Source organism: Lathamus discolor, chromosome 1 (assembly GCF_037157495.1).
Source record: "Lathamus discolor isolate bLatDis1 chromosome 1, bLatDis1.hap1, whole genome shotgun sequence".
NCBI classification, from domain to species: Eukaryota; Metazoa; Chordata; class Aves; order Psittaciformes; family Psittacidae; genus Lathamus; species Lathamus discolor.
Genome location: NC_088884.1, coordinates 165,891,945 through 165,912,173, shown reverse-complemented (window position 1 = coordinate 165,912,173; position 20,229 = coordinate 165,891,945). Strand labels below are relative to the sequence as shown.

General features: G+C 61.8%; 2 protein-coding genes across 5 annotated transcripts; one reads left to right on the top strand and one right to left on the bottom strand.

Annotated features, from left to right (window-relative positions):
- Positions 1 to 1,111: 1,111 nt before the first annotated feature.
- HTRA2 (HtrA serine peptidase 2) lies at positions 1,112 to 7,401 on the bottom strand. 3 transcript variants are annotated; one of them, XM_065663411.1, is made up of 8 exons: positions 6,959 to 7,395; positions 5,784 to 5,988; positions 5,520 to 5,714; positions 5,230 to 5,262; positions 4,692 to 4,800; positions 4,127 to 4,196; positions 1,699 to 1,794; positions 1,112 to 1,442 (listed from the first exon to the last, which is right to left on the bottom strand). In XM_065663411.1, the coding sequence occupies exons 1-8, from the start codon at positions 7,333 to 7,335 to the stop codon at positions 1,277 to 1,279; spliced, it is 1,251 nt and encodes a 416-aa protein (XP_065519483.1). In that variant the 5' UTR covers positions 7,336 to 7,395; the 3' UTR covers positions 1,112 to 1,276. The 3 variants fall into 3 exon arrangements, with proteins under 3 accessions (XP_065519483.1, XP_065519476.1, XP_065519489.1); XM_065663417.1 differs by having other exon boundaries at positions 1,328 to 1,442; positions 1,725 to 1,794; positions 6,959 to 7,401; XM_065663404.1 differs by having other exon boundaries at positions 5,520 to 5,988; positions 6,959 to 7,398.
- Positions 7,402 to 7,433: 32 nt separating this feature from the next.
- Positions 7,434 to 19,108, top strand: AUP1 (AUP1 lipid droplet regulating VLDL assembly factor). 2 transcript variants are annotated; one of them, XM_065663393.1, is made up of 15 exons: positions 7,434 to 7,762; positions 7,984 to 8,121; positions 8,580 to 8,730; positions 9,573 to 9,760; positions 9,843 to 9,915; positions 12,521 to 12,594; positions 13,330 to 13,396; positions 13,910 to 14,015; positions 14,282 to 14,425; positions 14,593 to 14,756; positions 14,949 to 15,037; positions 17,960 to 18,089; positions 18,183 to 18,277; positions 18,387 to 18,536; positions 18,754 to 19,108. In XM_065663393.1, the coding sequence occupies exons 1-15, from the start codon at positions 7,713 to 7,715 to the stop codon at positions 18,800 to 18,802; spliced, it is 1,668 nt and encodes a 555-aa protein (XP_065519465.1). In that variant the 5' UTR covers positions 7,434 to 7,712; the 3' UTR covers positions 18,803 to 19,108. The 2 variants fall into 2 exon arrangements, with proteins under 2 accessions (XP_065519465.1, XP_065519455.1); XM_065663383.1 differs by lacking the exons at positions 17,960 to 18,089; positions 18,183 to 18,277; positions 18,387 to 18,536; positions 18,754 to 19,108 and adding an exon at positions 16,680 to 16,785 and having other exon boundaries at positions 7,443 to 7,762.
- The last annotated feature ends 1,121 nt before the right edge of the window (positions 19,109 to 20,229 follow it).

Sequence of the window (20,229 nt, the reverse complement as noted above, 5' to 3'; positions counted from 1 at the left end):
TTGTGTGGGTGAGGAGGGGGCCAGCAGGACCTTAACTTCAGCTGCCCCAGCCTGAAGCAGCCGCACGGCACTGGAGGGAGCAGCCGGAGCCGCCCTGGCACAGCAGGGAGGCGGTGAAGTGCTGGTTTCGCCCCACATGCGGCCCAAATGTTCGTGAGCTGAAGTCCCGCCGGGGGCTGTGATCCACGAGGAATGCAGCCGGCGCTGGCTGCAGGCAGCGGGAAGCTGCGGTCGGTGCTGCCGTGGCCGCGCCGCCAGGAACGCGGCGGCTCCGCTTCCCCTGCGCGCCCCGGCGAGAGCCCGACGGGGGGCACGTTCCTCTGCCCTGCCCGCTCGCCGGGCAGCAGCAAGGCCTCGGCGCCGGCCTCGCCGCAGCATCCCCAAGTAACTGCGCTGCTTTCATCTACAAATACCAGGCCGGGGCGAGGGAGCCCCTGCCCGGGCTGCTCCTGGCTCCACGCGCGCATTCCTCCTGCCAGAGCCGGGCTGGATGTGGCTCAAGGTGGGAGCCGAGCAGGGGCTCTTCCAGGAACGCCAGGAACACTCGGAGCTGCTCCTTCCCAGAAGGGCTCTCAGCCTCCAGCCGCAGAGCACGGGGAGACCTTGGCTGTCCCCAGGGGCCAGGCTGCACGTGCTGGGAGCTGAGCGGCTGCACGGACCCGCACCGGGCTGCAGGAGGGACAGGCAGGGACAGGCTCCCAGCTTCAGCCCTTCTGCACCCCAGCCAGCGAGACACTGCCCAGACACCGCAGGGTCCAGCACCAAAACCCCTCTCACCATGGCTTTAACCTGCCCGAGGGGAGACTGAGCTGAGCTCTTAGGCAGAAGCTCTTCCCTGTGAGGGTGCTGAGGCGCTGGCACAGGGTGCCCAGAGCAGCTGTGGCTGCCCCACCCCTGGCAGTGCTCAAGGCCAGGTTGGACACAGGGGCTTGGAGCCCCCTGCTCCAGTGGAAGGGGTCCCCGCCTGCCTGGGGCAGGGGCTGGAGTTTCTTTAAGGTCCCTTCCAAACTAAACCATTCCAGGATTCCATGCGACAGGAAGGGCAGAATCCTCCACAGCCCAGCCTCCCACAGGCAATGCTGTGGGCAGGAGACCCCACGGCACTGGGGGGTCCCTATAAAAGTGCTTTATTTGAGTACAGAGGGAAGGGCTGCTCCATGAGTCCACCCCGGCACCGGGCCGGGCGCTCTCCAGTCCCCACCAGGTCTCAGCATGTCCGTGCCTGGCCCATGGACATGGCTCAGTCCTGCACGTCCTGCCCCACGCAGCAGCTCCGCTACTCGGTGGCCTCGGGGATGACGCTCAGCAGCAGCGTGTCGTGGCCACGCCGCAGCAGCAGGGTCAGGCTCTGCTGTGTCCGCACCGCCTCATACACGTCCTCGGCGCGGCGCGACGCCTGCCCGTTGATCTCCAGCACCACGTCACCTGCCTTCACCCCGGCCCTGTGGCACAGTGACACAAGCACACAGTGGGTGAAGCAGGCACTTCCTAGGAGCAAGGAGCACTGGGCACCACGAGGAGGCTTGGACCACAGGTACCTGAGCCAGTGGGACACCAAGCCGGGGGCAATGGCCACCAGTTGGTTTCTGTTGCACATCAGGGCCCAAGCCGTGCTGCCCTGGAGTAAACCAGAGCTAAATACATCCCACCCTGCAGAACTGCTCCCTCAGGCCACCCCCCAAGGCACAGGGTGCTTACTGATGGGCTGGAGAGCCGATGATCACCTTGTGGATTAGCACTCCATAGGAGACATCGGGGAAGCTGGGGTCACGCAGCTTCAGCTCAGCCAGGATGCTGCAGGGGGAAAGTCAGCATCAGGAAAGGAGCTGGGCGGCAGAGCAGGGCTCTCACCCCACCCCAGCTAACCAGGACCTCTCCTCCTGCCTCCCTGACACTGCCAAGCACAAGCACACAGCTGCAACCCCCAGCAGCACCCCAACACCATCATCCTGCCAAAGCCCAGAGGACAAAGTGCTGACTGTGCCCGGGAGGGATGGAGCTACCAGAGCAGCTGCCAGCCGGGTCACACACACATCCCTGTCTAAGCAGCCCCAGGTCAGGTGCCCTCCCTGGTGTCTGCCGCTGCAGTTCTACTGCTCTGCTTTTGGGGGCAGGACAAGAACAAAAGCTAGGCCCCTGTTGTTGCCAGAGGTGTCAAGCAGAGGTAAACCCGCTTCTCTCCTCCAGAGCCTACAGACTGAACACCCCCGGCTCCTCCTACCCCACAGTGGTGGCTTAAATTGTGCACCTCTCACTGCCCCTCACACAGCGCTGTGCAAGCCGCCCCCCCTTTCCGATGTCACAGGATCACAGCACGGCTGGGGTGGGAAATGAACCTCTGGAGATCACCCACCCCGGCCGTGCTCAAGCTGGCTCAGCAGAGCAGCTGCCCAGGACTGTCCAGGGAGGCTTCAGGTATCTGCAGCGTTGGTGACGCTCTGACCTCTCCAGGCGCCTGTGCCAGGCTTCTGCCACTGTCCCCGCAGTAACAAAGTGGTTCCTTGTGTTCACATGTAGCCCCATGTGCTCCAGTTTGTGCCCCCTGCTCTTGGCCCAGCTCCGGGCACTGACAGAACAACCACGCCACGTGTCCTGCTCCCTGGGTCCTTCTGCTCCCACCCCAGGAGCTCCACGTGCCCTCGGGCAGCATCTGAGAACAGTCCACGTGCGCCGGGCGCAGGAGGAGGGCTCCCACACCCCAGAGGCTTTGCCGAGGACCAGCACCATCTACTGGGCACCGGCCGAGCACCCAGCAATGCGGAGCGCTCCCCGGCCACCCACTGCCTGCACCTCACAGCGACCCTCCCCTCCGCTGGTGTGGCAGGCAGGACCCCAGCCCCTGCTCGTGGTGCCCAGAGGTGCAGGCAGGACCCCAGCCCCTGCTCGTGGTGCCCAGAGGTGCAGGCAGGACCCCAGCCCCTGCTCGTGGCGCCCAGAGGTGCAGGCAGGACCCCAGCCCCTGCTCGTGGTGCCCAGAAGTGCCCACATCCCTTCACAAACCAACTAACACACCGAAACCACCGGAGCTTTGGGAAGGGCAGAGCACAGCCCTCGGAGGTGCTCCTGCCCAGCACACTACAACCAAGCCAAGGTGCATGCTAAGCCCCAGGTGTCAGGTGAAGGTCTCTCCAGAGCTGGCTGCAGAAGCCAAGGAACCAGAGCAGGCACCTCTGTCCTTGGGAGGGGGAGCTGCTCCCAGGAGAGCTCCCAGCACGTGCTCCTGATGCATCCCTGGTGCTGCTGCCAGCATTCAGGTGAATGCTGCTGCAGCAGCTCCCTCCTGTCCCACAGCCCCGAGCAGAGCTCCAGGCAGGGCTGTCCTCAGCAGGACTCAGCTCCCACCAATTGCAGGGCACCTCTCAGAGTGTTTGGCCACAGGCGTGTCTTGGGCACCCACTGAAGCAAGGGGTGATCCTTCTCTCTGCCCAAGCAGGTTGTTTGCCTGCAGCCTGCGGCTGACCAGAGCGCTCCTTGAGATGCAGCAGTAACAGTGTCCTTCCCAAGCCACAGCCGGGAGCATGAAGAGTCTCAGACCCACAAGTCATCCCCTTCCACCTGCCAGGGCTGTACTGGTTAACACTACGATGCACTCCCTACAGAGGCAGCACCCAGGAGCCTCCCACCACGCCAGCAGCAGCCACTCTGTGTGTGCTCACAGAGCTGCTCTCCTGCCTTCCTCCCTCTCCCCCAGCTGCCTCTCCTGCAGACACAGTGGTCAGAGCTCACCTGGGAAGCCCCATGTTACAGAAGTGCTTCTGCATCTCAATCCCCAGCAGACCCCCCTCGCCAAGGGTACCACTTGCCCAACCCTCTGATCACAGCGTTCCGCTGCCCCTCATGTGTCTGTTACACAATGTTTCTGGTGGTGTCACCTTCCTGCTGTGCTGCAAAGGGCCCTGATCCAACTCTGAGTAACAACTACTCTGGAGGGAGTTACAGCTTCTGCCACACATGTAGAAACCTGCAAGCTTCTCATTGACCTCTGACACAGCCTTGGAGCCTACACACAACACGAGCACAGAGATCAGAGTGTGAATGCTTCAGCCCTCCCCACACCAGGCACTTCCAGTTTGGAAGATGTCACAGTCACCATGCCTCACAACAAGAGCAGCCTTAGAACACGCACCTGGGGGTAAGAGTCAGCATCATCACCCCGATGTAGCGGCGCTTTGTCTCTGTGCTGCCAAACCAAGAGCCTGTCAAAGGAAATGACATGAAATGACCCATGTGCACTTGGAGCAGTGCTGGGCTGTCACAGAGCCCACACAGCCCACAGCAGACAGCGGGTGTGGGGTCATCCTGATGCCAAACCAACACCTCATCTAAGCTGCATTCACCAGGTGGAGTTTTACGTTATTGCAGCTGTGCTGCTTTGTGCTATTGGCTTTTTGGACTGAGAATACCCCTCCACAGTGTCAGCATACCAGCAACCCAGAGCAGCAAACCCAGGCAGCGTTCTACACCACTGACATAACTGCCTGTCCTTTCCAATACAGGTGAATCCAGCGCCTTCATTTCCATCAGCACACACAAGGCAATGGAAGAGGCAGACGGAGTTTCGTGCCAGGTGGGAGAATCTTCTTAAATGAAATGCTCTGCGTGCCCTGCTCAGAAGTGGTGCCTGAAGCCCAGCGGTGCCAGAGCTTCCCTCTTCCCTCCCCCAGGACCCGAGCATGAGGCTCCCCACTCACTTTTGCGGTGCTCCTCCTTTTGCAGGAACTTCCGCAGCCGGTCAGAGGGGATGGCAAAGGAGATGCCTGATGTCACCTTCATGGTGTTCACCCCAATCACTTCGCCGTCCTGCAGGGGAGCAGGCACTGTGCTATCCCACTGCATCCTCGGGGAGAGGGCAACCACTGTGCAAGCCTGGAGTGCTGCATGTGTGCCCATCCCCTCCCTGCCTGCTGCTTCTGCAGCCTGCCTGGCCCTGCCAAGCTGGGCAGGGACCAGTCCTGCAGCTGCAGCCAGCACAGCCCTTCCCTGAGCCCTGCCACCACCAAGCAAGTTGCATGCACCAGGCAGGGCTTGGCTGTGCCACGAAGTCCCATGGACTCAGGCTCCCTCAAACAGGCACTGCACAGGGCTGAGCCCCAGCTCCTCTTCACAAGGAGACTGATGCATGCACAGTCCCCCCCTCCCAGCAGCTGCAGCACCCACACATGCACCCACCAAGGCAGGCTGAGGGCACCCAGCACCACTGCCCCAGACACGGCTGCCCCAGGAACTTACCAAGTTGACGAGGGGTCCCCCGGAGTTCCCAAACTGCAGCAGAGGAGAGAGCAGTAAAGAGGCCATAAAGCAACGTCCTCACACAGCAGGACCCAAGGCAGGGAGGCAGCGTCCAGAGAGCAGGGTCAGGCTGAGGAACGCAGCCAGTGCCTGGGTGACCGGCCAGAATCCCTCCATCTCCCAGGGCTTCCAGCCTCCTCTGGCCTCATGGCACCCACAGCCCTTCCCCAGCTCCCCCCTCCCCAACAAGGGCAGTGGGATGAGGCATCAACCCGCTGAGTTCCCCTTACATCGATGGCAGCGTCCGTCTGGATGTATTCCATGTCGGAGGCGGCAAGGCCCAGCTCCCGGCTGCCCCGCTGCGCAGAGCTGACGATGCCCGAGGTGATGGTGTTCTGCAGGGCGAAGGGGCTGCCCATGGCCACCACGAACTCTCCCTGCCGCACCTCGGAGGAGCGCCCAAGGGGCAGTGTGGGCAGCGGGTGCTGCAAGAGAGGAGGGCGGTGAGCGGGTGGGAGGGACGGAGGGAGCATCTCCAGAAGCAGGATGCGCACCTTTGGCTTGATCTTGATGGTAGCGATGTCTGCGACCTGGTCCACGTCCTGCACCACGGCATCGTACTGCTCCCCGCTGGCCAGCTTCACCCGCACGCGCCGCCGGTTCGCCACCACGTGTGCGTTGGTCACGATGAGCCCGTCAGGAGACACCAGGAAGCCAGAGCCATTGGAGATGGGTACCTCGCGGCCCGAAAAGGGATGCCTGCAAGGTGGGAGCAGCTCAGGGCGGGGTGGCAGGGACCCCGAGGGGACTGGTGGGGACTCTGGGGAGGGCAGACAGGGGCCAGGCTGAGAGGCAGTGGGGGACAGTGAGGATGTCTGGGCAATAGCGTGACGGGAACAACTCCTTCATTCCCCACGTGGAGAGTCTGAACGACCAGGCACGTGACTGGGGAGCAAGCAGGAAGAATGAGAAGTGCATGCACAACTGGGAAGGTGAGATCCCACTGGGAGGCATGGTGGGAAGCTGACGCGAGGGAAGCTGTTGTGGACTCTTTGGGAAAGGGCAGCAGGAGGTAGGCAGGAGGAGTTGTGATCTGCACAAAGAAGTAGCCTGAACATACAGAACCTTGCCCTGGAGCAGGTAACAACGAGCTGGGAGGTGATGAATACACGTTCTGTGGGTAGCCAGAGGAAGGCTCACAACTGCAGGTTCTAGTCCCCATGGGAGACAACAATCACCCTGAGCTCTGCGGGTGACCTCACCCTGGTGCTGAGTGGGGTCCCTTCAACCTAAACCCCTCTGTGACCGTACAAAAAACAAAGCCATGCTCCTGGGACAGGGGTGCTGCGCCGCGGGACAGCCTGGAGCCGCTGCCGGGGGGCGGCTTCGCTCGCACGGTCCTGCAGGACCGGAGGGCGGCAGCTCAGGGGCACCGCGCCCCTGCAGCAGAGGACGCGTGCTGAGCCTGTCTGCGCAGGCGGCGGGCGGAGGGGACGGAGGGGACGGACAGGTCCCACCCGCGCCATGCCCGGTTCCGGCTGCCGGGACACCAGGCGAGGCTGGGGCAGGGGCTGCTCCGTGCGGGGAGCGCAGCCGGGAGCAGGGCTGCGCCGGCGGGGCACGGGGAGCGCGGGGAGGGCGGGCCGGAGCCTCCCCGAAGGGGCAGGACCGGGACAGGGTCAAGCGGGACCCCCCGCGGGGGCTGGGCTGCGCGGGCGCGGGCAGGTACCTGCCCACGATCTCCACGTAGACCAGCGCGGGCGCCGTCTTCTCCACCACGTCAGCGATGAAGTTGAAGGCGGCGCGGGGCGAGGCGGGCGGCGGCGCGGGCACGGCGGCGCGCAGCGCGGGCAGACCGGGCCGCTGCCCCTCGCCCTGCGCGGCCCACAGCAGCAGCAGCGCCGCCGTCCCGGCGCCCAGCGCCGCCGCCAGGGCTCGGCCCCCGGCGCAGGAGTGGGGAGGCGGAGGGGAGGGGGGGGGAGGCGGAGGGGAGGGGGGGGGAGGCGGCGGGAGCGGGGGGGCGGCGGCGGCCCCGCACAGCGCCCGGTACCACCTCTCCGCCCCCGGCCGCAGCGGGGCCCGCGCCCACCGCGCCAGCGCCGCCATGCTGCTGCGGGGCTCACGTGCCTCCCTGCCGCAGGGCACGCCGGGACGTGTAGTCCCGAAGCGGAAGTATGACGGAAGCGGTAGTCCCGCCGCGGGGCACGGTGGGAGCTGTAGTCCCGCCGCGCCACGAGCCGCAGCGAGGCCGCCGGTGGGGCGAGCCAGAGAGCAGCTCACCAGGATTAACGGGCTCACCGGGTGCTCCGGCCGCTCCGCCCGCGCCGAAGGGGCTCGGTGGCGGAGAGGGGCACCGGGGTGCGGCGCGGTGCGCGCCGGGAAGGCGCCGCCACTCCCAAGCTGCCCCGCGCGGGCAGGCGGGCGGACGCGGGGGAAGATGGCGGCGGGTGTGGGGCGCCCCTGAGGTACCGGGTGCGGCGGGGATGGAGCCTCCGTCGGCTCCGGGCCCCGAGCGGCTCTTCGACTCGCACCGGTGAGAGCCGCGGCGGCCCCTCGCTGCCGCGCGGGGGGCTCGGCGGGGAGAGGCCGGCGTGGAAAGGTGGCGTGTCCCTGGGGGGGGCCGGGGCCCGGTGAGGAAGCGGTGTCCTAAGGGAGCTCCGTGGCGAAGATCGGGATGTCCCGGGAGGGGCGGGCGGCCCGGCCCGGCCCGGTCCCGCCGCGCTCAGGCCGCTGCGCTGCTCTTTGGCCCCGCAGGTTTCCAAGCGATGGGTTCCTGCTCCTGGCCCTGCTGCTCTACGCGCCCGTGGGGCTCTGCCTGCTCGTCCTGCGCCTCTTCATCGGCGTGCACGTCTTCCTGGTCAGCTGCGCCCTGCCCGACAGCGTCCTGCGGCGGTGCGTGCGGCTCGGCGGGGGCCCGGGCGGGCGTCGGGCGCGGCTGGGGGCTGCCCTCGCCCGGGAGGAGGGGTCCTGAGCCGCGGGGCTTGGCTCGTGCAGAGGTTCACAAGGAGCTTTTGGGACTTTCTGCTCTCAAACCCGTGAAGGCGCCTTCTCTGCCAAGACCAGAGCAGGCAATTGCCTCTTGAGTGCCCAAGGATTGATCCAGAGCGCTTGGATCAGTGGGGATCCTGTGGTGGTTGCTGCTCCCGTTCCTTGCTGCAGCAGCTCTGCAGGCAGCCTGCAGCCCCTGCTCTTACCCCAGCAGTTCCCATCCCAGATGTCTGTTTCCTCATGCCCCCTTTGTACCAGTGTCCTTTGTCCAGTCGCATGGATTCCCAGGTCTCCTCTGTTTGCTGGATGTGCAGCCAGTGGTGGCTCAGGCCCCAGGATGTGAGGAAGCTGCTTTCCCCCAGGTTCATCGTGCGGGTGATGTGCTCGGTGCTAGGGCTGTGCGTGCAGCAGAGCGACCCCCGGCTGCGCGACGCCGGCGTCAGGGTGTACATCGCCAACCACGTCACGCAGTTCGACCACAACGTCATCAACCTCCTGACCTCCTGCAACACGGTGAGGGGCTGGCGGGAGCCTCCCTGGGGTCTGGAGGGTTCTTTCTCCAGGAGAAGGCCACAGAAAGCCCCGTCAGAACCCAGGTGTTGGCCTGGTCTCCTTCGGTTCTCATCTATCAATCCACAAGCCTGGAGTTCTTTGTGGTTCAGTGTCATGCGCTTGGGCATTGCATAAAAACTGGAGTAGGGTGAGGAGGAGCAGGAAGTGTTAGAATGGGTATTGATTTTATTGAAAGAAACTGGCAGATCCCAGCAGCTGCATCTCTTTCAGGTAGGTGCTGTCAGGAGCAGGGCTGGATGTGAGGCTTTTCCCCCAGCACTGGGTGTCCCCCTCACTGGCTCTGAGTGGAGCTGCGTGGTGGGATGGTGGTGCTGGAATTCTGCTGGGCTGCTGGTTGTGTAACTCCCTCTGCTCTTGTGAAATCCCCTAAGTGTGGAATTCCCAAGTTAGCTGGCTCTAAACGTGCCTGGCAGCGAGTTGGTTGGTCCTGTATCCTTAACAGTGGCAGATTTGCTCCTTACCTGGAGAAAAGTAATTTTTGGGAGTAGTGTGTCCTTTGCCAAGTGTGTCAGGAACACGGTTGTTGCCCAGGGCAGGGAGAGTTTGTTTCTCTGGCAGACAAGGTACAGCCTGAACAGTAGATCAGGAATCAAACACCTGAGGACTTGGGGCTGGGCAGTAACGTGCTCTCTGCCATAGTGCCTTTAGCCAGCAGGCTGCTCCCTTGCCCCAAGAGTCATCTCTGCTGATAAGCAGGAGCTTTGTTTCCCATTGTCCGGTGGGAAGTAGCGCCTGAGGGAAGGACAGGACAGGGCTCCTCTGACTCTTGTTTTCCCTTGCAGCCTGCCCTGAACAGTGCCCCTGGTTTCATCTGCTGGTCACGAGGGTTCATGGAGCTGGGAGTGAGCGGGAGCCGAGCAGAGCTGGTGGATTCCTTGAAGGCATATTCATCCCACAGAGGGAACCCCCCGCTGCTGCTGTTCCCGGAGGAGGCAGCCACCAACGGGCGGGCCGGGCTGCTCCACTTCAGGTACCAGAGCAGCCGCTGCTGTGACACAGAAGCGCTCGGGTTTGGCTTTGGGGTCATTCCTTGTGGAATTCCTCCTTTCCAGCTCCTGGCCGTTCTCAGTGTCGGACGTGGTGCAGCCTGTCGCCCTGCAAGTGCTGAGGCCTTTGGTCACTGTGGTGAGTGGGGGCACAGGGCAGGGGGGCTGTGCAAGCCTGGGCTCTGTGATGGTGCTGTTAATTCTGCTTTGAAGCCTGTGGGAGATGCAGCCTGGCCTTGTGTCCTCTTACCCAGGGACTGGCTCCTCAGTGCGAACACTCTTTTCCCGGTGCCTTTCCCAGGAAACTTGCACCAAGTCAATACTCTTGTAGTCACACTGGCAGATTTGTGAGATGCTTTAGTGGCTCAGCTGCTCAGCAGTGTGCTATCTGGGTTCTGTGACCACAGCATCCCTGTGTCACATCTCCTCTTTGTGAGCTACCTGCTGTTAAAGTTTCTCGACAGACTAGCTCCAGTTGCCTTGGAGAGTGACTGATGTGCCAAAGGTTGGCCAGGCCCTCTGGGTATGTTCTTGAACTCCCAAGTGCAGACAGGAGCATGATGCAACATCAGCTTCAGAGAAGTGGCAAAGTTCATGCTGCTAATGCTGGTGCTGCTGAACAGGCTGCAGTAAACTGTTCTTAGCTTGCTTACAGAGGGAGATCTTGTTGCATTTCTGAGTTCTTTATATGATTTATGAATCTACTTGGTTACAAGATACCTTTTACATTTGTCTGACATTTTAGTTAGTTCTCTATTGTCCATCTGTTTAAGGCAGTAGATGGGTGGTGGATAATGCAGGTGGATTTAGAGGTATTGCAAGGATTTTTCAAGGGAGGCTCTTGACGGGGATTAGTTTTTTCCAGTGTCATTTAGTGCCTCCGCTGGCTGCAGGGGACAGCGCTGAGACCTCTGCTGTTGAGGTTCAGGGTGGTGGATGATGAGGAAGTTGCATCACTGATCCAGGGAGCCACCAGCAGCAGTGGGCGCGCGGCAGGGACCTGTGGTGTGAGTGCTCTGTGGTGCACAGCGGTGCTTTGTGTGATGGTGAGAGCTGGGAACACACTCAGCAGAGCTTTGGCAGCCATGCAGCCAAGAAAGTGAGGCAGTAGTAGAGGGAGTTTACGGAGGCCACAAGCATGAGGCAGGATCCAGATAGCAACTTAGAGGCACTCAGCATGATCAGCTCAGCAGAGGGAGTGCTGTGGGTGGCTGCCTGCATGCCAGAGAAAGGGTGCAGGAGTGGAGGGGCGTTAGTTGTGTGTGACAGCAAACAGCAGCAGGCTCTGCATGTGCGCAGGGTAAATGCTGCTTCTGCTCAAGTTTAGTGGTGGGTTAAGATGCAGTTTTCTGACAGTGAGGACCCTACATTTTTGACTGACTAATCAAGAAGAGTGGGAGAGTTCTGTTCTGGACTGCTGATAGGGAACATCTTATCTTTCCTGTGGCTTTGGCTCCTCCAAAGAATTCTGTGAGATGTGACAGGTTGTCTGTGCATCCCTTCCTTCATGAATGCTGGGGAGATCAGCATGCACATGGCTGCAGATGTGTTTGAAGATACTGGTTATAGCTTGGCTCGAGTGCTGCCTCCAGACGTTGAGCAGGACTTTCTGCCCCAATTCATCCTGGTGGATTCCTTATGCAGTTATGAATCACCAGAAACTTGTGAAGACTGGACTGGGGATGTGGCACTTTGAATGGCTCAGTCAGTGCCTTGCAGAAAGCTTTCTTAGGTACTTGTGTGACACATTGAGCTGAGCGAAGTACCAAGCTTGGAGTTTAGGAAGAGTTTTCCTAGCTTTGGTCACCTGGAGCCTTGGAGGAGGCATTGTCCTGTGGCACATGTGGGCTGGGTTCAGCTGCGACAGCTTCCTTCTTCCTGGTACCTGGTGCAGTGCTGGGCTTGGAGTTCAGGCAGGAACACTGCTGGTAACACATGGCTGGTTTAGTTGTTGCTGGGGATCGGTCGGCCAGTGCTGAGCAATGGGGTAAACCTGTCTTTACTTTTACTTTCCCCTTCCCTTCTTAGCTTTATATTCTCTCCCCTTGTTATTTCCCTTATTAGTAGTGGCACTTTTGCATTATACTTTGGTTATTGGGCTGTTCTGATCTCAACACCTGGGGTTCACAATCCTTCCATCCTCCTCCCATCCCGCTCAGCTGCTGGTGCTGAGCTACCGCCCAGGGTTCAGCTGTGACAAGAAGGCAGTGGAGCTTGAGTCTGGCTGTTGTTATCACTGTGAGGATCTGGCTGTAGGTTTCTGAGATCTGTCCATCTGGGAGATGAAACTTCTTTATAAAGTCACCTGCAGTGGTCATGGTTTCTGGGCTTTCCTCCTTACAGCACCTCTCACCAGTCTCTGGAATAAACCAGGCCTGGGGCCTGTCTTGGACTCATAGAACTGTTTGCCTGGAAAATACCTTTGTGCTTTCTCCAGTCATTACCCCAGGACAGCCATGTCCACTGCTGAGCCATGTCCTCAAGGGCCTTGTCTACACATCATTTGAAATCCCTCCAGCGCTGGTAACTCCACCACTGGCGTGGGCAGCCTGTTCCAGTGCTGGATGATCCTTTTGGGAAGCAATTGTACCTAATCTCCATCTAAATCTCCCCTGGTGCAGCTTGAGGCTGTTACCTCTTGTCCCATCCCTTGTTCCCTGGAAGCAGAGACCCACTAGCATCCCGATGGAGCCCTGCCCAGCTCCTGTTTTGTGGATGCAGCCTCATTGTGCTCTCTTCCCCAGAGTGTGGCTGACTCCTCCTGGATTGCAGAGCTGCTCTGGACCTTCTTTGTTCCCTTCACAGTATATCAAGTAAGGTACTATCCCTCTCTCTTTCATTTGGGGCAGGGCATGGGGTGGACAGAGCTCGTGGTAGTGAGAGATCTTCCAGTACTGCTGATGTGCCCCTCGCTGTGGTCTCAGCATGGCTTTGCTCAGTGTTACTTGGTCCATGCAAGGTCCAGTTGCTGGTCCAGCTTCTGAAGCAGAGTGGGCCTGGTTCCTGCATTGAGTTGAGGAAGGAGAGGAGTCTTCCAGGGCTTTTATGTCAAATTTGCTGGGTATATTTTTGAAGCTGACTGCTGTGCTGTAACCCACTCCAGGGCTCCTCAGGTCCCATGGGTGATTCCCTGCAGTCTCTTGTGGGTGGCAGAGGGGGTTCAGACACCTCTCTGGGGCCCTGGTGAGCCCAGACAGGCTGAGAGCTTTGTGTGATAAGGGTTCATAGGCAGCAGAAGGTGGTTGGAGTCACATTCGGGAGTCCTACTGATCTGTTTTCTACTTGCATGTAAGTGGCAGTGGCTCCTCGTCTGGGGCCTTTCTGGGAACTTCGTTAGGACATACTTGGCATGTTACACTTGAGTGCTAATAGAGATTCAATGAGCAGCTTTGTTTTCCAAACCGTGCCTTTCCCTTAACTGCAGCTTATGTTGAGGTTTCACACTCACTCGGTGGGGAGAGGCTTGGGGGGAGCTGCGGTGGGGCTGCAGGGCTGGTCCCAGGGGGCTGCTCCCCCCGCCCCGCAGCCAGCCCAGTGCTGTTGTCCCCATTAGGTGGCTGCCGTCCGTCCCCCGGCGCGTGGAGGAGCCGAGTGAGGACTTTGCGCTGCGGGTGCAGGAGGTAGGATGGAGCAGTGCCCACAGGAGAGGGTGGGCGCAGAGCTGCAGAGGGTGTTCCTGGGTGGGGGCATTTGGGTGATGGGAGCTCTGGCCCCAGTTTATTCCCCCTTCCAATGACTCGGTTTTTCCATAGTCTGTTTGCTGCTCACTTCCTTCCTGTCTGTTCCCAAGGCTCTGCCCATTGAGTTCAGACCTTTCACTCCCTTTCCATAATCCCACAAGTCAAATGAAGCAGTTGGTTCTCCACCTTTCCCTTATGTGCTGGGTGCCTCGTAACTCCTGTACCAAGGATCTTGTATCTCCCTGTCAGCCTATTTTGGCAGGATGATATTGCCAACTCCTGGTCCTTTATGCACTCCATGCAGGCTCTGGAGAAATCAGTTCCCAGTCCTCTTGCCCTCGCCGTGGCTCTGCTCAGGCCTGTACATGTGCTGCACTCCCCTGCAAGCTGGGAATGCCGGGGTCATACGTGTTGTGTGTCATGTACATGTGCCTCTTCTCTGCATCTCTGCAGCTCTTGGCCATGGAGCTGGGTGTGGTATCCACACGGCTCACTGCAGCAGACAGAACTGAGCACATGAAGAGACTGAGACACACATCACTGCTCCCCTTCACTCCAGGTGGGTGTTCTGGGTCGTGTCCTCACTAGAGAGCTGCCACTCGGGCTCTGCCTTCGGAAAGGCCTCAGGCTGCTCTTGGTTCCTCGTGCGTGGAGGGAGAGGAGAAGGCATGTTGGAGAGCGGGGGCTATGGGTGTGCTGTGGGCTGAGATTGGAGTTGGCTGCCGGGGCAAGCACCGCCACTCCTGCCCAAAGCTGGCTTACCATGGCAGCTCATACTAGAGCAAGGGGGGCTGTAGCAGCTCAGAGACCACCCTGTTGTTGCAGCCTCGAGCCAGGCGCTGGCAGCGCGGCGCCGGGTGCCATCCGGCCTGGCTGGAGCTCCTGAGGATGGGCGCATCGCAGCGATGGCGCAGCAGGTTAAGGAGGTGCTGCCTCACGTGCCTCTGGAGGTCATCAGGATAGACCTGGGTAAGCTGTGCCTGCTATTTGCAGGGACACAGCATCACTTTCCACACTGTCTCTGCGATACCTGAGAGCAGAAACCTTGTCCCTGCTGTGCTATAGAGCACAAGGGCAGCAAGGGTGTGTGTCCCAGTATGGCAGCTCCCTCTAACAGATCTTCCTTGTTCCTACAGCCCAAACCAACTGTGTGGACACCACCATTGCCAACTTGCTGGAGGGGAGAGTATCCTTCTTCCCTGACAGTAAGGAGGCTGGTACTGACCTGCCCGCCCCAGCTACCTCCCAGGCTCCAGCTGCTTCTGGCATCCAGGGCTCTGCAGCTGAGCCTTCTTCCAAGGTACTTTTGGTGGTTGTGTTGTCTCCTCTGGTGTGATGGCTCATAGCCAGAGCACAGTGGTCTGTGTCCTGCACTAGCCATGGGGTCAGGGAATGGAGCGTTCTAAAGTGAAGGCTGACCTGGCACTGCAGAGCCACTGGGGAGCTCTGGGATCTGGCTGTGTCCTGATGGCTCCTGTGCTTTGTGTTCCAGGCAGCTGCAAAGCAGTTTGCCAGGTCCCCTGTGGAGCGGCACCTGTCCCTGCAGGAGCGGAAGCGAGCGCTCTACGACTACGCCAGGAGGTGAGAGCCCCCGCTCTGGTCCTGGCAGAGTCCCCACACCCCCCAGCAGCACCCGGGTACCTCCAGGCAAGGGCTGGCCTTGTGTTCTCCCATGCTCTGGCCTAGGAACAGGGGCTGGGCGGAGCTTTGTCTGCATCCCCTTGTCATTCCTGGGAAGTGCTCCTGGATTGTTCCTGGGCTTCTATGTTTGGGGACTAGGTGTGATTGAAGCTGTTTGACAGAAGCTGCTGAAGAGCAGGCATAGCAAAAACCCTCAGTTGTTCTTTGGTGCAAGGGATTTGATTGGTAGAAGCCATTGTGGGCCTGCAGTGAGTATTGATGCTGTGGGCACTCATTTCAGACAGGAGCTGGCTGTTTGGCAGCAGGGAGGGTGCAGTTCAGGTTCCTCAGTGTAAGTGGAGAAGCGCAGGGACCAGGGAGCGAGTCTGACCCCTGTGTGGGGTTTTAATGAGGCAGATCCTGGAATCTGTGTGCAGTTCTGGTGTAGAGATGCAGGAGTTTCAGGCAGTTTGCCTGGGGCCCCTGTGGGGTGGCACCTGTCCCTGTAGGAGTGGAAGTGAGTGCTCTACGACTGCGGAGTGCATAGAGCTCAGTAGGGTCTGTGGGAAGGGGAGAACCACTCTGGTGCCCCAGGAGAGTCAGGAGAAGGTTGCAGAGGCTCAGGGATCCCATAGACCTCTGAGATCAGCTTATTTCTGCTGCTGAGAGAAGGAAATTCCCATGTCTGGAAGCTGAAGTGAAGCAAATCTTCAGTGCCCATTTGTAGAGGGCTGGTCCCAGGTGGCTCTGGGTAGCTCTTGGTCACCAGGGACTTGGTTCAGACAGCTTTGTTTTGCTGAAAGATGATAGCAGTTCAGAGGAGTTCCATCTCGGAATAGTCCTGTGCCGCTGACAGTGGTAGACTGAATTCAAGGGTTGTACCCCAGGCCTAATGAGAGCATGGAGATGTTGAGGGCTGGATCCACTGGTCACAATCTGTTCAGCAGCAAAGAAAAGAGGGTGGGAATCCTTTCCTGTGGGTACCCAACCTGACTTCTTGCTGCTCTGTGTGATCCTTTCCTGAGGCTCTTCTCCTTGCTGGCTATGGAATAGTGATCTCTGCTCCTGGGAGAGGGAGGGGTTTGGCAAGGCACTTGGGCTCCTCCATGTCTGTACTCCAAAGGGTCCAATGTGCTGTCCCAGCCTCAGAGCAGGTGTGTGTGTGTGCCTGGAGGTCCTGATGACAGCGGCCCCCCGTCACTCAGTGGTTCAGGCTCAGCTCAGGGCTCCCAAGTGCTGCTCTCCCCCAGCCACTCCGGCATTCCCAGTGCAAGGCCGTTGTTCCCGGCGGGGCTGTGCTTTGTTCATGCTCCGCAGAAGCTGGTGTCAGCTCGGGGTTGGGCGCAGGAGGGGTGTCCCCGAGTGTCACCGCTCCTTCCGCTCTCCCTGTCCTGGCTCCAGCCGGAGCGTCCCGCATGCCTCCGTCCAGTCGCCCGTCTGCTTGCCCCTGGTAGTGCCCTGGTTGGAACCGCGGGCCGGCATGGCCGCGGTTTCCGGGGCTCTGGGCGAGCTTCATGCGGGCACGGCCCGGTCTGGGGAGCCCCAGGCATGGGGAGGGCCCGGCCCACCGAGGCGCTCCCGCTGACGCCGGTGTTTCCCGCAGGCGGTTCGCGGAGCGGAGCGGCGCGGCGCGGCTCGGCGGGCCCTGACCGGCCCTGCGCGGCTCGGCGCGCCCCCTGGCGGCGGCGGCAATAAACGGCGGCAGCGTCTGGCGCGGCTCGGCTCTGCGGGCGCGGGGGGGCGGGGCCACCGGGCGGGGGGCGGGGTTACCGGGCAGGGGGCGGGGCCGGCCCGGCTCCGTGCGGGCCCGCACGCGCCGCGGCCGCCGCCCGCTCGCTCGCCGCACGTAGGCGCCGCTTAAAGGGGCAACGCGGCGGCCCCGGCTGGTCCCGGGCCCGGCGAGCTGCAGCCGGCGGCCGCGGGGCGGTGCTGCCTCGGAACTCTGTGGGGACCGGACCTCCGCCGGCACCACCGCCCCGGTGCCGACCCCGCGGGCCCCGGCGCACGGAGCCGGTGCCCTTTTAAGACGCGAGCTGCCGGTGCCGGTGGTTTTATTTACATGGGGGCTTGGGGGCGTCACGTGACGGGCAGAGCCGCGGCGGCCGAGCGCGGCGGGGCCATGGCGTGCACCGGCGATGACGGTCCGTGCGGGCACCGGGCGGGGGGCGGGAGCCGGGGGCTGCCGGGTCTGCTGGGGCAGGCAGGGTCCCGGGCAGGCACCGGGGGGAAGGGTGAATGCGGGTCCTGGGGGTCCTGGCCGGACGTGGGGGATCTGGGTCAATGGGAGCCCAGGGTCCTGGGTGGGCCGGCGCGCACATGGGGGGGATTTAGGTTAACGGGGGTCCCAGGAGGGCTGATGTGCACCGGGGTCCGGGTCGATGGGGAGCTTGGGGCTCATGGGCAGGCTTGTGTGTGGTGGGCGGGCTGGTTCCATGGGAGTCCTGGGGGGCTGATGCGCACCGGGGAGGGTGGCGGGCGTCAGTGGGGATCCCGGGAAGGTGCCTGATGGTCCCGGCAAAGCAGGGCACGGCGAGGGGCAGCCCTGGGCAGTCGCGGATGCACAGGTCAGAGGCAGGGCTTGGTGCTCCCGTGGTCCCTGGGCAGTGGTGCCGGATGCACAGGGGGGGTCAGAGCGGGGTGCGGGTGGGCCTGGGGTCGGTGCCGGGCTGACGGCCCCTCCAGGCTCCTGGGTGGAGCTGCGCTGCGGCCCCGGGGGTCCCGAGCCCGAGCGGCTCTCCTCCTGCCATGCCGACGTGGAGCGGATGCTGCTGGAGGCCCAGCTGGAGACCGAGAGCGGTGACGGGTGAGTCCCAGGGACCCGGCAATGGGTGAGCCAGGGGCCTTGGGGTGGCACAGGCCTGGTGACCCGGGGTTGCTTTGCAGTGCCCTGCTCCTGATGGGCTCCCCAGTCTGGGATGAGGATGGAGCCGGTCCAGCAAGCGAGCGGCCTGGGGACAGTGACCTGCGGCCTCCCTGCAGCCAGCCACATCCAGGCTGCTTGCACCCCCGGCAGGTGAGGGAGCTACAAGGTGCTCTGCGCCCTGTGCCAAGCCCTGTGCTGTGCCGACTGTGCCCCTGGCCTTACCTGTCCTGTGCTTCTTCCTAGCGGGACATGCCGGATGAAGCCGAGCGGAGGGAACAGCGCCTGCCAGCATCCCTCAACTGGGCCTGCACCCACCACCCTCAGCATCTTTCTCCAAAGTAAGGCCATGTCCCCTGCCAGCACATCCTGCTGTCCCCTGTCCTGCACCCTGTGCCCTCCTGCAGTGAGCTGCCCTCCTCCCTTCCACGTTAACTGTGCTTTTCCCAGGGAGTTTGCCTTTGTGTGCTCCCCGCAGCCAGTGCTGTGGAGCCTGCAGGGAGGAGTAGTGGGCAGAAAGAAGAAACTGTTCAGTTCAGAGCTGCTGCTGCTCTTCATCCCCTCGCTGCTGCTCAGCCATGTGCTGACACTGGGGCTTGGGTGAGTTTCCGATGGGCCTGACCTGGGCTTGGGGACACGCAGGGGGAGCCCTGCACTGATGGGTATCTGTAGCCTGGGAGCCCCTGGTTGGCCTGTCACAGGAGGCTGCCCTCATGGAGCTGGGCTGGGGAAACACTCCTGGATGTGGAGTGCTCTTCCTTGGGTGCTGCTTCGAGCATCTCTGTGGAATCACTTACAGCCTCTCTTTCCAACCCAGGATCTACATCGGGAAGCGACTGGCAGCCTCCTCGGCCAACCCACTGTGAAAAGCTGGGATCGGTGAGGCTCTGTGTGGGGGGAGCCCAGGCACCAGTGCAGCCCAACTGCTCCCAGGCTTCCTGGCTGTGGCACGAGGCATCATCTCCCCTCGTTCCTTCTTTAGCCCCAGCCCAGGAGCTGATTCCACTCTCCCCCGTAGACAGAAGCCCACTGATGGCAGCTCCCGGGGTAGGCAGCCCCTGCCTCCCCATCCCTTGGTTATGGGTCCATGTTCCTCCTTTTTAACACAGACTGTAAATATGACTCCTGAGCTGCAACATAGTGTGCGAATAAAGAGCCCTGAGTCACCAGCAGTGCCAGACCCACACAGCCTGCCATGGGAGAGAGCAGGCAAGCTCCCCAGGGTGCTGTGGCATTCCCATGGGCTCAGGCTGCAGGAGCTCACTGCCAGTTGGGGTGCTGGGGGGATGCCTGGGTGTGAAAGGGCTCCTGCTTGGCTTGGATGTGTGCAGGGATGAGTGCTGGGCTCATAGACAGTTTTCAGCCCTGCTATAGCATGTAAGGCTGGTGCATTAGTGCTTTATTAGCCATGACTGAGGCAGGAGGGAGCCCAGTGCTGGTGGCCAGGGACTGCAAAGCCACATGTGGCAGGAGAGCTGGTACTGCCCAGGCTGCACACAGAGCTGGCTGGGCCAGAGAGTTGGTTCTGGTGCTGTGGGATGGGGTGGGAAGATGAGGGACAAGGGACGGGAGCTGCCCCTGGTGGTGTGAGCGGGAGGGAAGAGCTGGGCCCATGATGGGAGGGGGCTTGTTACCCTGTGTGTGCCATGGTCCACAGGCAGCTGAGGGTGGAGGGAGGAAGATCCTTTCCAGTGTAGCGTGGTGCTGAGGGGCTGCGTGGCTCAGGGCTCAGCTGGGACATGGCCTGGTACAGGTGGGTGTGCAGCCCCTTGGGCTCAGCAGGAGCCTGGCCTGGGGCCTCTGGAGCACTGGGGTGGGGAAGAGTCTGGGGACAGGGAGGTCCCAGCCCTGGGGCCACCTGAAGGGTGTCAGGAGCGAGCACTGGCAGGACCCAGGGTGGCTGTGCATGTGCTGGGGCATGCAGGGGGGTCCTGGGGCTGTGCAGGGTGCAGGTAGGGGTCCAGTGGGCAGGGATGAAGCAGGGCTGTTGGCACAGGGGGCAGGGATGGAACAGGGCCGTAGGCACAGTGGGAGCGGGGTCGCGGTGAGGTTTTCCATCCCTGGGCAGATGGGGCTGATGCGGGCACGGGCTCAGAGCTGTGAGAGGCGCTTGAACCTGGGGGACGGCAGCGGCGGCGACTTCGGGCCTTTGTTTCCGTCTGCCGGTGGTGCTGGGGTCACCTGCCAGCGGGAGGCGCCGTTACCGGGCGCTGGGGCCGTTACCGGGGGCCGGGCTGGGCCGGGCCGGGGGGTACCTTCGCTCCGGCGGCGTCGCCGAGCTCCAGGAAGGTCT